Source organism: Lates calcarifer, linkage group LG19, assembly GCF_001640805.2.
Source record: "Lates calcarifer isolate ASB-BC8 linkage group LG19, TLL_Latcal_v3, whole genome shotgun sequence".
In the NCBI taxonomy this organism is placed as follows: Eukaryota; Metazoa; Chordata; class Actinopteri; family Centropomidae; genus Lates; species Lates calcarifer.
The window spans coordinates 22,400,127-22,414,720 of record NC_066851.1 but is presented as its reverse complement, the minus strand read 5'-3'; the positions used below and the strand labels follow the sequence as shown (position 1 = coordinate 22,414,720).

Genomic DNA, 14,594 nt, shown 5'->3' with positions numbered 1-14,594 from the left:
TCACTGTCCAGACTTTAACTAAGACCATTGTCCCCAGATGTACATGTATGTGCAGTGGACCTACATCTGTCCCTGAACGCATCACCATGTGTGGCACAGATGTCCGATAAGAGAACTTTCCTTATGTTTACGTTACATTTCAGAGACTATACAATACACATTGTATAAACAACCTCAAAGGGCCGATACACAGATTTTAGTTGGGGAGTCCTCACTGTATAGCACTGAATGCTATAAAGTTGCATTATGGGAATTGTAGGATGCAGTTTTGGTATAAAGTTTGACTTCCTGTCTCAGCTGTATTGACAGGGACAGTTACAGAGATTAAACAAAATGGCAGAGGCTTTTGTTACTTTTTTTAGTCTGCTAATTTATAAAAACAAGTTCAGACATAATCTGGACCAAAAAAAGTTGTTGAGTCCAACAGACAGTGTTCCTTTAAGACTCCTTCAAAATAAAAGCATGGGGTTTATGATATACATCCTTAAGACATCTACCTGTGTGTATCCAGGTTACAACAGGGCTAAATCAGTTTTTAACTTTTTGGGGGCAGTGTCCAGACGTCTTTTAAAAAGTACATAAAATAACACACTACAACAAAAAGTGTTGCTTCATTCTTTCTCTATTTTTAAACACTGAACAATATATTTAAATACTGGGAAAAAGTTCCAGATACTTTTAGATTTTCATCTCGACCATGTGTCCGGATACAAATAACCAGCGTGAGACAAGGACATTTCAAGTTGACAGACACTTTAATTTGAGACATGAGTGACCCTTAAACCACGTGGGCATTTACACAGACTCCCTCATCATCTCTACTTTTTTTTTTTTAAACGAAATACAAAAAGAAAAAACAAAGGGAAAAAAAAAACAAAGAAAAAAAATGGAGTATTGCAGTGAAGCTGTCTTTGAAAGTAAGATACATTATTTACACTGAAAACAAAAAACGCTACGTAATTTTTTTCTTTTTCAATGAGAGGAGAAAAAAAAGATGAAATAAATAAGACTAGAAATGCTTTTTTGTCCACATTCACAGCATGACAAATCATATTCAACTCGTTAATGTCGACCCCGTGTGGCCAGAATAGACTGAGATATTAGTAGGTAATTCAGTGATTATTGCCAAAAGCCTTAATCTATACATTATAATATTCAATACATACTCTGTATTTTGTTTTTTAAAAAAGGAGACATTTGGAAACTGCTACTTGGATGATTGTACAGCTTAAATACTTCTAGATATATATATGTATACTTTTAAACCCTTTTGTTCATAGCTTTAACTCGTTGGCAACTTTGGAAGCAATGTTTTTGAAAGCGATGGATGATCCGGATATCCTCTTGAACCTGACGCCGTTGAGGGAGAGACGGGGAAGCTTGCAAACCTCCATCTCCCACTGGACCAGGTTCTCAGCTCGCCCGTCCCCGTGGACGCAAAGAAGCAGGAAACTCTCTTGCTGTTCGTAGTCGCAGTTGTTGGCATCGAGCACCTTGCGAATTTCCCGCATGATATCGCAGGGCTCCATGGAGCTGGTGGTCCTCATACTCCAAGTGAATCTGAGGGAGCGGGGTTTACTGTCTTTATTTTCCCCTTTTTGATCCCCAGGTACATGGCGACTGTAGAAGAAGAGGACGAGAAGTTTTAGCTTCGCAGATTTGGCTCATAGTTTTTTTTAAAGCTGTGTCTGGTGGGTGTAGAGAGTCAGCAGCCACTTTGTTTCACCAAATAAGTCAGATTTTCATTATTAAATTCTTAAAATATAAAGTTTAAATTTACAGTGGCTGGTGTCTGTTTCCACCCAAGACACTTTCTAACCCCAGTTTGTCGATTATCATTACATTCAAGTCACAGGGCAAAGCTACGGAGTCTCGAAAATGACAAAATGTGACTGATATAACTGAAAACACCAGTATATTACATTGTTGGTTAAAAACTAAAATGGATAAAGGACAAATAACAATAAGCTTTTTAAATTAATTTTTTTAAGCAACTTGCTTAAGGTCAAAGAAAAAGCGTAACGATTTAGGTTTCTTTTAAACTCCATTTTAATTATTTAACTATACAATATTAACAATATTATTTATTGATGTCTTCAGTTATATGTTCTTTCTCAACATTTGGCTTCTGTTTTTCTCAAAGATAAATACCCAGCCATCTCTGAAAAAGTTGTTTATAAACCGTTTCCTCAAAGACAATATTTTTAATATTGTGACTCGTATCCATGAGACTGAAAATGACACAACTCTACAATCACGTTACACAGAGAAAAAGCAACAAATCCTCATGTCATTTCATGTAAAATGACAAATTTATATATAGATGTTTGTGTCATCTGCAGCCACCTGGACAGGATATAAAAATCTAAACTTAGATGAGGAGAAGATGAAGTATTTTTTCATCCAGATGTTTAGAAGAGTCTTTGAGGATTCTGGAAATGCTAACAGTGGTGAAATTGTTTTTAAATGACTCTCTCGGTCTTTCAAAGATTGATGGGTATTTATTTTCTGTGTGACTGTGAATGTAACTGAGGCGACCAGCCATGCTGGAAGTTACTTTTCAGGTTGACATGAAAACAAACGTGCCATGCTAACAGAGCAGCACACAAGTACAGTGCCATGCAAATGCTAAAAATAAAAAAAGAAACACTCAAAAGGCAAAGCTGAAATACAGCACACAGCTTTCTGAACGGTCCGACACATTCAAACGTCCCAGGAGAAACCAAGCAGAGAGAGGGGTTCCTATGCAGAGAGGGGGAGGAGGAGGAGGACAAGGACAAACTGAAGCCTAAAAGGTGGACCGACATGTTGGGGAGGAGGGGGAGTGTGTGTGGGTGACGAAGGGGGGAGGGCGGGGTTGGGGGTTGTACAGGTAACCTCACCTTGAGCCCTCAAGTCTCCCGTTTCTTTCAAACTCGGTTGAGACTCTGAGGCGCATGAGAAGATCAGACAGGGAGGAGGGAGAAAAAAGAAGAAAAAAAAGAGATGTGGATTGTGCACGATAAATCATTTCAGATCAATTCCAGTGTGAATTTTTAAAAATATGATAAGAAGGAGAAGAAGTGAAACGACGACGAGAGCCACCACCGCAAAACAAAACAAAAAAAATATATACAAAGACATGGAAGGTTTGACTTCCATAAAGATCAGTGAGGAATCATGGGAAACAGAAAAATAATAAAGAGCGACAGTGATGTGATCCTGAACTGGAACCAACAGCGGCAGACAAAGAAAGAAACAAAAACCTTTTAAAACACAAAGCAGGACGGAGATGCATCTCATGAGCTACAGCGTGAAGAGTCGACGGAAAACAGCAGCTTCAGGACGTTAACTGCAGCTTCAGATGTGATGATGAACAGCAATAAAGTTTTAATAGAAACTATTCACATGGACTGAGACGATGGTTCAGCTCTAAAATTTATTAGATATCTGCTTTTATGTATCCTCTTTTACTTTTGTCCCTAAAAACTCATTTAAAATCTCTTAAACTACAACCTTTTATTTCCTTTTACATGGTTTTAAAGTCGGGGTGGGTGATATGGTTAAAATTAAAGTTATATTTTTACAACGATTTAAATAACAATGTGGCAAATGCAGATAAAAATCACATTTACATTCATTATTGACCTTGGAAACTGTGGAAAACAGCTCACTGAAACAGCTCTGGAGCTTTCAGATGCATTTTATGGTCTTCTTCACGGGCTGGAGTTTACTCAGCGTGAATAAAAACAAAACTTATGATATGACTAATAAATATGAGATAAATCCACTGAGGAAGACCATGAGATGCAGTTAAAAGCTCTAGAAAAGGCCCCACTGTTAAAATACATTTTAATATAAAATGAGAATGAATTTGGACAACAGAATTTTATAAAAATAAACGAAATATGACTATATTTTATTTAATATATTAGTTAATTTAAAGTAATCATCACTACATTTTTGCAGAGCCCAATTTTATTTCCTGATGTTTTTAAGATGTTTTTAATTATTTTTATTGGGTTTCTTGTCATTTTCTTGTTGGTTTTCTGAGTTTTTTGTGCAACTGGAAGTTGAATGAAAAAATAAAATAAATGAAAGTCAAACTAAATGTTCCCCGATGATGATTTCTGCCTGTGACTGAAGTGACACGTGGAAACAGAGAAAAAGTCGACTTTAGGTTCATTTAGACTTTAAGCAAAATGTGCTGCAACACTTTGTTTTAACCCCCATTTAAGCATTTAAAATCTGTTAACCTTCATGACTTCTCTGTGAGAAAATCTACATCAATGACAATTAAAAAAACAGATCTGAATTAACGGTATATCATAGTTTCTTTCAATAAATGTCACCTGCTAGCAGCTAGAAACAATAAAAAAACTGCAGCTACAGTTTCATAACAGAAACAGCTCAGAGTATAAAAGCTGCAAGTCAAGATAAAGTTTGATGATATGACAATATACACTGTGAGACTTGTCTCATTTCTCTTGGTAAAACTGTGGCAGCTGTCCCTTTCATATCTACAGATGTGGACAATAAATGAATTCTCTTAAACGTTGCATGCATCGATGCGATTAAATACTTTGACTGTCAGGTTTAATCTGCTAAATCAGACAAAATCACACATTTCTGTTGTAGTTTTATCCACGAGGACACACCATAAAGTCTCACAACGAATATTCAGACTATTTCCCTTCTCCATGCACCTTGGAAGTCGGAGATGCTGCACCAGGACAGCTGAGAAAAACCTGATGATTTTATAGTAAAGTTACACACACCCTGAGAGGATTTTATCCATATCACTCACTCCTAATGAGGGTGGCCAGAGGAAAGTAAAACCAACACACCAATTGTGTGTCTAATTTCTGTGTTAGAGGCAGTTTTACATTCAGCCCCTGAATCACTACAAACGAGGGTAAAATCTCTGAGTAACAGATTAGATTAAAAGCAAATTAAAGTGAGTGAGCTCCCTCTGCTCCTCTTGACACGACGGAGAACAGAAAAACAGGACGGGGTGGAGGAGGAAGTGACTCCAAACTCCTGACAGCTCGAGGGACTCGACAAAAACAAGAGGACGAGTGAACAGACAGGACTGACAGCAGGTCCCGGGTCGGTCAGAGAGGCCGTGAAAATCACAAAACCAGGGAGGGAGGGAGGGAAGGGAGAGGGAGGGAGGGAGGTGGGTGAGACCCTCCACATAACCGACACTTAAGCCTCAGAGGATCGAGGGATTGAAACAGCCCCTTACTCTAGATCTTCATCTTCCTACAACTCTCTATATCTTCTGCTCCTGAATCTGAAAGAAAAAACGGGAATCTGAGGAGACGGCGGAAAAGTTTATCTCAGTGGACACATGACAAGAAAAAGAAATAAGGAAAGAAAGAAAGGAAGAAGGAAAGAATATTTAAATGTATGACATGACGACAGGCTGAAAAAAAAGAGGAAAAAAACATGGAAGGATGACGAGAAGGAAGGAAGGAAGGAAAGGCTGATAAGAGACTGGAGGGCAGAAGACTTACTAAGGGTCTTTCCTCCCTGGGTAGAAGGGATGGCAGGCCCTGTTTTGGCCATCTGCCGTTTGGCCGGGTCAATACTGACCCTAGGCAGAGAGGAAGAGCAGCAAGAGGTCAAAGGTTAAAGGACACAGGAAGGTTAAGGAAGACAAAAAACACACAAAAAACTGTGAGGAGAGGGAGTGGAGGTGGGAGGTGACTGAACCTTAAAAAAAAAAAAAAAAAAAAGTCCTGAAGAGGAGGAAAATGATTAAAAGTCGTTGGTTAAATCCCAAAAACATGATGAGAGGAAACGTACAGGAGACTCGAAACTGACAAAATGTAGTAAAAAGATTATCAGACAAGTCATAAATATAACTGGATACACTGATAAAGAATATTGTTTGTTGAATAATTTAAAGGTAGCGTAAAAAGAAAAATTTACTTTTAAGTTTATGTCTAACCTCCAATCTGTTATTTACCTAATGATCAAAAAAAATTTTATTTGAGAAAATAATGAGCAAATTAATCAATAAAAAATAACTAAGACGTTCAAACGAGTTATATGTTCAGTTTTCATAGGAAAATAAAGTTAAAGTTGAACAGGAGAGCAACTTAAATAAGATTTTATTTTCTCATTTTGGAGGTAAAGTAAAAAATATAAAAACATTTTGTTTATTTACAAACAAACTGAACATTAAAGAAAAAGTATATGGCTTAATATTTCTTTTTAAACTCCATTTTATTTATTTAAGAAACAATATCATTTATCAATATATTCAGTTTTATTTTTGACTTGTCTGATAATATATTCCTGCATTTTGTCGGTGTTGGGACTCCGTAGGAACGAGGACAAACCAAAGTGAGGTGATGAAGAGTGAGATGAGAGGACGGTGATGACACCAGAGCTGATAAGAGACGAGGCTCTGGATGAAGATGATGATGTAGATGCTAGAAGAAGAAAACTGTTTACAAATCAGCCACCAGAGGGCGCTGCTGAGCCTCGAGACGGCGCCCTGCGAGGGCCATAAAGCTCCTCCACTGCTCTGATTCGATCACACCCATCTAATCACTTCATAAAGATCTATTTCAGGAATCTATTTGAGTTTTATTTCAGCGTCCTGGCCTGATGACAGATCGGTTTTACTCCCTGCAGTATTTATGTTTGAAAAGGATTATGGCTCTTTCATAAAATACTGTGGATTTCTTAATTAGACTCAGTTAAAGGATGAGTTGAGTTTGACCTTTAAATCACCTTATTGGCCCAAATACAAGATGATCCTGACAAACCCTATTTTAAAGGCGTAGTGGAGACGTAGGCATGTATGTAAGAGAAGAGGAGCAGAATTACATCTTACAACATCAGGTTTGGATAAATTTCTAGTTCTCAAATATCATACGACAACTTTTCCAAATACATTTCCCTGAAAAATCTCTTATAAAATCTTACATTTGGGCCAATACAGGAGTTCAAGAGTGATTTGTGTTACAAAAATTTAGTTTGGAAGAATTCAAAATTTCTTGCATTACATTGAAAAATTAAGATTCAACCTTTTTACTTTACTACATATTTGTTCATTTATATTTCTCATTTACAGTTCTCTGTATCCAATACTAGTTTGTGAAGATGATCAAGCTGATGTTGTTTTGTATAGTTTATAGTATTAATGGTGATTTATCACTGGACTGAACCGGAAACAACCTCAGACACCCGATGGAGACAAGATAACTGCAACCTTTCTTCATTTTTTGGGCAACGTTTCTCACACTTTGCCAGAGTTGAACTGAAGCTCACACTGGTCTGAAAGATGGAAAATTCTCCTTTAAATGATTCACCAAAGAGCCAGAAATACCTGTTCAAGAACCGTTTCCCAAAAACACAACAAAGAACTGACACAGGACGTAACTACTGACCAGCAGATACTTACTCTAAACTTAAGTCACTATAGTTGTTAAATATAAGCAGAGCAAAGCACAACACTTAACACCACTGGATAAATCAACCAAGTTCTACAGAAACACAACAATCTACACAAAGGTTGTATTTACAAAAAGAAAAACACTTTTTTTATAGCTCTTTATGGCCCAGACGTTTTCTCCTCTTCACCGTCTGAAACAGGAAAAATCTCCTGATTTCAGCTGCGAGAAATCACTTCTGAGCCACAGAGAGTTAAAAAAAAATCTATTTTATGGTGAATAATGCAGCAGAATAACGTTTAAAGCTCCGTTTAAAATAAATGTGCAGTTTCAACAGCATAAAGAGAGAGGAGAAAGAGATAGAGTTCAGTCGTTAACAACAATCATTGTGGTGAGAAAACAAACCACAATCAATGGCAGCTGTAAGAAGCAGACCCCATGCATGCACTGGCGATTGATTAGTGGCAAGCTGCTTTTTGTTGCTGCTGCTGGTTAATCGACTGATTGTTCGAGGAGTCCGGTCTGCTCTCCCAATCAGCCTTTATCCACTCAGACCAACCACAGCCACAGTGAGGACATTTACACACACAGAGACACCAGTTAAAACCTGATTAATGCAAAACTCTGACTCATAAGTGTCTGTTTCACACTCAGTCTGATCATTCTGTGAGGAAAGTCAGTGTTTTTGTTGATTTTCTTTGACTTATTATTTTTGCAATAAATCCCTCTGAAAGGAATAGTTTTCTTCTTTACCTTCTTTCCCAGAGTTAGATGAGAAGATCGACTCCACTTTCAGGTCTGTGCGATAAATATGAAGCTGCAACCAGGAGCTAGTTAGCTTAGCTTAGCATAAAGACTGGAAACAGGGGGAAACAGCTAGCCTACCTCTGTCTGATGCTAACAAAATCCACCTAACAGCGCCTAATTAACACATTGGAAACGTTCCATAGGAATAAACTGGAAATTTGTGGAAAAACAAACAAACAAAAAAACAAAAAAACAGGGAATTTAACATCTTGCATCATAATCTTGGTTAAAACAACCAGATTTCATGCAAATTCTGTTGATTTTTTACCCTGCAAAATATGTTTATTTATTAATCAGGTTCTTTTTTATTGTTCAATGAACAAATTGATTAAAAGTCTACTCACAAATAAATCAAAAAGAAAATAACATTTGTATTAGTTTGCATGCATGTCTGTCTATGACAAAATAAAATGTTTATATATTTATTTATATATTTACATTTATGTTTGCGTATGACACCGCTTATATAAAAATTTCTGTAACATTTCTTGGCTGGAAGCAGCTGCAGTCCTGCACATGATTTAGTTTTGTGGCAGGTTAATTACTTTGGTTTAGAGATGACAGAGCAAGGCTAGCAGTTTTCCCCCGCTTCCAGTCTTTATGCTAAGCTACGCTAACTAGCTCCTGGCTGCAGCTTCATATTTATTGCACAGATTTTAAAGCAGCATCAAAGTTCAGCAGGGATATAAAACTAGCCCTATAAACAAGTTAGATAATGTAAATTTGGATTACTGAGTAAAAATAATGTCACATTAATCTGATTATAACCTGTGTGTGTAAATGTACCCAGAGAGTGTTTTTTTTCCTGCTAAGCGTTGTGTTAGTTCAGTGCCAGCAGCCCCACGCGTCTGTAGAGATTCAGAGGAAGTCTTTCAGTGAAATATGTTGGGTTTTTTTTTTGGTCGTTATTTTTGGCACAGAGCGAAAAGGCAGTACAAGAGTCCTACCTTTTGGTAAACCTGAATGACATGTTTCTACAAACAGAATCAGACAAAGAAACAGTGAAAATGGTGAAGGAGGAGGAGGGAGGGGGGAGGGAGGGGAGGAGGGGGAGGGCATGAGGAATTTGAATGAGTGAACAAAAATGGGGTGATTGGAATCATCAACAGTGAAAGGGAAGATTCTTTTTTTAAAATTTTCATTGATTATCAAATGATTTCAATTCCTCATTTTAGGTCAGTCATTGCAGGAGTGAAGTCGCTGGCCTGGCTGCTGCTTTCAGAGCCTTTTGTTCGTCTGTTTGTCGTCTTGTTTGGATGTTTTTACTAAACATAGTCACAGATTTATAGCAGGGAATTCCAACTGTGATAATAGGTACAGCCATAATGTGGCTAATTAGAATAAATACTCTGAGGGAGATGCTGGAGCCAGATGGAAACAAACATGTGGTGGTAGAAACCTGATAAAAATTTACTTTAAGTTTGGTTTATTTGGTCCAAACCAGAGAGGTTTTACACCATCAGCACCACGTGGAAACTGGAAATCAACTTTTTGTGACGCCACATTAATACGTTTCCCTTTTAACCTCCTGAGACCTGAGCGTTGATTTTGTCTGAATTTTAAATTTCTCTCGCTCTTTGGGATCAGTAAGACCTGATTAGTATAAAAACTAAACCACATCTTCACAGGAAGTAGTTTATGAAAAAAGAAGTCGACGCGTGGGAAGAATGAGTTCTTTTACTACAAAGTCATCAGTGTGTAAAACTGTTTATTTCAGTGCCTAAACAATGCAGCACATCTAAAAGCCCTATGATTGTTCAATGTTTTATAACTTTATGAATTTTCCTTCCTCAACAGGCTTCAAACAGCAGCTCTCACTCTGGTTTGTCTCATTGAAATGATGATGAAGAGACTGCCGCCATCTTGTTTTTACACTGTTGATTTGGCGCATTGTGATTTTGTTAACACTAGACTGCACAAACGAGGACAACAGGTTTAAGTTTAGCTTAAATGAAGTATGAAGTGTATAAAGTGTCCCTGTATGAGGACGCTCGGTTATAGGTGGTTTAAACGCAGCGTTGTTGCTACGGTGACGCCTGGCGTTCACACCACTCTGGAGTTTTTCAGCCCTTAAAACTCTGATCCTAAAAATGTCAGTTTCTACTTTGATTTGGACCAAAAATAACAAAAACTGAAGTTGTGGTTTCTCCCTTCAACAACAGAAAAGATGTCTTCATCACTACAACACAAGAAAATGAAATTTCTGTGCTCCAGGTTCTGGTTTTGTCCCGGTTCCTGGACCATAAAAGAGGTCGGATTGTGGCTCATTCAGACTGGTTTCAGTTCTCTCTTCTGGCAGGCAACCAGGCAGCGACAGATAAACAATTTAGACTTTAGAATAAATCACATTGTACAGGACAGTGAAGTGTTTCCCCCCCAGCATGTAATTAATCATCCTAACTCTACAAGGCACTGTGTTGATTGGTCTCTAACTCGAACAGACAAGAGTCACAGGAGATTATACTGCACAGAGCAGGGCTGGAGTCTATCTGCTTTCTATTTCAGTCCTGAGGAGAGCCTCAGTATTTCCATTAGTGACTGAAACTCAGTGAAAAAGTGAACATGAATGATGGTTTTTGATTAATCTAAGTTTAAACTGACTGAGTGGAAAGGCAGCTAAACTCCAGCCTGTGGATCTTTTCCTGCCATGAGGTGTGTCCTCGCCTACCTGCGGGTGAGTTTGGAGGTGAGTTTGGAGAAGAGGTTGCTGGTTCCACGGCTGCGGGTCTGGGACAGAGGGGTGGCGTCGTGCGAGAGGGTGGGCGAGGCCGGCGGCCCGTTGTACGTGGCCGTGCGACGGTCCCTCAGCTGGCCCCCGTGGAAGGTGCTGCGGCTGGCGGTGCCCCGGGGGAAGCGGAGGCGGTCGGGCGTGGTGGCGTTGGCGATGCTGTGGGTCGACGCCACCGGGTTCCTCTGGCCGCCGGGCGACACCGCGACGCTGCAGGAGCGGACAGAGGAGGAAGAAGTTATGATCACATCAGAGACGGACGAGCTGAACGTCAGTTTTTCCACTGCAGATGTGTATGTCAGTGTAACCTGCGCTAGTCAATAAAATCAATATTTACATCGTCTGATTTTGCATATTTTTGCTGAATAGAAAAGGTCAAAGGTCACTGCCACCGCTCAGGTACACAGGTTTACTCCTGCAATGGAAAAACCCTTCAAACAGTTTCATCTCATTTCCCTCCATTCATCTTTACAATGGCCAAGACGTTTGTTATTCCTACATGGATTTCTAATCTTGCCATGGGTTTTTAAGTAAATGAATCTTGCAGGTTAGATGTCGACAGGGCAGGAAATTAAAGATAAATCTCAGCAGCTGGTGGATTGAAGCAACATGTTTAAACCTTCAGATCAGACTGGAACAATGTGCAGTTTGTCAAAAATAATTCAGATCCACGATGAAAATGTTTCAGTCTTAAAACGCTGCTTTTAAACCAGACGGAGCCTCAAACTAAAAACGTTTTCAGCCCATCCTCATCTGTGTTTCCACCACAAATGAGACCTTGTTTGTTGTAATTCCTGTTTCTGTTAATGTTTAAATAAATGTCAGAAAGGAGAAAATGCAGAGGTGGAAAAAAAAAAAGGCTGAAAACCACAGAGGGATGTTGGGATGCAACAGCGTCGTCAGTTTCACAATATCATGAGAACAAAAGTGTCTGGACGTGGACGGTAACAAACGATAGGTCTCCTGGGCAAAACTGTAATGAGAACTACATAGACCATCATCCTTTGTGCTCCACTCGGTCTCTTTTCACATCTATGGATCTAGTACAAAGATGGTGGTGGAGGCGATGGAGAACAGAGCAGGGGAGAGAGATGAATTTTATCAACAAGTTTTTAAAATTAAATTTAAATTAATGTCTTGTTCATATTGTAATAAATATCGTGAGATTTTGACGAGGTTACATATCTGGAATATGGTTATTAATTTCTGCTTTCATATGTAACCGAATCCAAACAATTACAAGATTTTAATTTCATTTCCCATCTCACTGGATCCCCGTCATTTCTTGTCGTCTATCTTCACTACACGGCACAAATAAACATCTTTAAGGAGAAGTCAAACAGCTCCTGCAGCGGAAACAGGACCAAAACATTTCTACATAAAACATCTGAGACAAAGTACAGGAGGTTCTTTGCATCAATTCACCAGCCAAAGAGAAATCTGGAAAAGGGAAAGTTGATTAATTTCCTGCCACCGGACATCAAGCTCTTAACAAATGGGAAGAGTGAGTCGTGTCCCTGATCAGTTAGCGAGTCTAGACAGAGACAGACGATGGTTCTGAGGGGACAGCGGTGGGGGAGGAGGAGCCGGTGAGCGGTGGAGCTCGGCCGTCGTGTTCGCAGACGAACAGGTGAAGGATCCAGACGGAGAAGATCAGAGGAGGGTCAGAGTTCACAGCAGAGGATGATGGAGGAGAGAACGGGGAGGTTTTAGTTACTGTTGCAAATGTCTGCAGCGAAGCAAGAGTTCCTCCAGGTTTATGGTGGACAGAGGGATGAAGCAAACATGGAAAAATACCATCACACACAGAGTTTTAAACCTCGTCTGTCGAAGCGTGGCAGCCTGACGTCAGTGTGTGGATACATATTTTTCTCTGCTCGTGCCTCCATTTTTATCAGTGTCTGAAATAACAGTCGCAGGTAAAACTTTCCTCTAATAAAGCCTAAAGTTCTGCAGCTCCACCATGACTTCTTATGACTGAATTTTGGATGTATATTTTTTTATTTGCTGATTTCCTCAATAAAGCGATCGGTCGACCAGCAGAGGATTCATCTGTGACACCTTTTTTAAATTAATTACCTGAATTCAGTTTGGTTCCAGCTCCTGAAATGTGAGTGAATATATTTAGATTTAGGATCTTTTTTTTCAACAACTTGAGTAAGAAATTTTGTAAGGAATATTGTGATAACTTCTTCTGAGTTTCATCTCTTGTGATTAAAATTAAATTCATCTGAGGGTGAAGACAACACCTGCACAGTCTTCACTTAATAAAGAACATTTAATGCAGTGTTTTGGTCAAAGACCTTCTTCAGGTGTTTTACATGTTCTTTATTCAACTAGTTCTTTAAGTGAACAGTGTGCAGGAGTTTTCTTCTTCCTTTTCTTCTTCCTCATATATTGATAACAATACATATCATGATATATATACATTTTACAGCTGTCACCTCCTTCCATCTTTGTGAATCTTTGTTATGCAGCGTTCTAACATTGAAACACTATTTTAAGCACCTGAAGGTGCCTCTCCTTCTCACTCTAAATCTACCCATGTGTCTTTATTCAGTGTTTCTACAAGAAGAAGAAGACGTCCCTGTTTTCTGTTTTCAGACTGATGTATGTGAATTATGTTCATCTTTACAGGTGAATTCGTTTTACCTGCTCTTGGCCGATGAACGTTCATTTCAGACACTGACGCGGAAAAAAAAACCAAGTTGGACGCACAGTTTCTTCACTGTTCTTTGCAGATGGTGTCCATGGTTTAGTTGGGGTGTTACAGAGAGTGAAGCTGGCTGGATGTGTGGGTTAGCGAGGGGGGGGGGCAAACAGGGGCTGAGACATGAGAAGAGACAGACGAGGGGGGGGTGGTTGGTTTTTTTTTTTTTTTTGGAGGCCCTGCTGTCTTACTTGGGCGAGCAGTAGTCCAGAGCGTAGTAGGAGTGGGGCAGCGTGGCCCAGCCTGCCTGGCAAGCGTACAAGGGGCCGACGGTTTGATACCTCTGCCGCACCGAACTGGACGAGGCACCGAACACAGCGGCCGCAAAGGCAGAGGAGGGGCTAGTGGCACAAGCCATCTCAGTCATGCTGGTCATGCCACGGCAGAAAAACAAAAAACAAAAAAACAAAAAAACACCCCCACCCGAGCCCGGACCACAAACAGACAGGCAGAAATGAAAAATAAGATGATGAGAAAAGGGGGAAGTAGATATAAGAAAGAAAGAGGGAAAAGAAAAAAGAAAATAAGGGAATGAATCAAAGGAAATCTTCTCTAAGGATCCTGGGTTTTCTTTTTGACAATAGTTAGAGAATCTGGGCTTTAAACGTTGCTATTAAAGTTCAACCAGTTTGAGTTTAGAAGGCTGACGTTGATATTTTTGTATCGAACCTACCAATATCCACATTTACAAGCCTCGACTTTGACCACATTCGTGTTCATAGTGAGGATTTCTGCGTTCTTGTTGGGTAGAAAAAGCTCTAAAACAGCATTTAGACCATAATACTGGCAACAGAAAACACTGACTGCTGATGAAATGTTAAGAAAATAAACGTGCTGCCTTCCATAACAGGACCCACAAAAATGTACAGCCTCAATAATCTCATTAAAAACAGCTCCTGAACCAAGAAGTAAAAACAATTAATCTTTTAGCGTCCGCTCTACTTTACTTTGAAATCCTGCT

General features: G+C 39.2%; 1 protein-coding gene across 1 annotated transcript in view; it reads right to left on the bottom strand.

Moving 5' to 3' along the window:
• Positions 1-736: 736 nt before the first annotated feature.
• The window catches only part of mark3a (MAP/microtubule affinity-regulating kinase 3a), a 50,459-nt gene continuing 36,601 nt past the window's right edge, over positions 737-14,594 (bottom strand). Inside the window, 4 exon segments of the mRNA XM_018675995.2 lie at positions 737-1,620; positions 2,883-2,927; positions 9,143-9,169; positions 10,864-11,133. Coding sequence (XP_018531511.1) covers positions 1,275-1,620; positions 2,883-2,927; positions 9,143-9,169; positions 10,864-11,133 — 688 coding nt within the window. The 3' untranslated portion in view covers positions 737-1,274.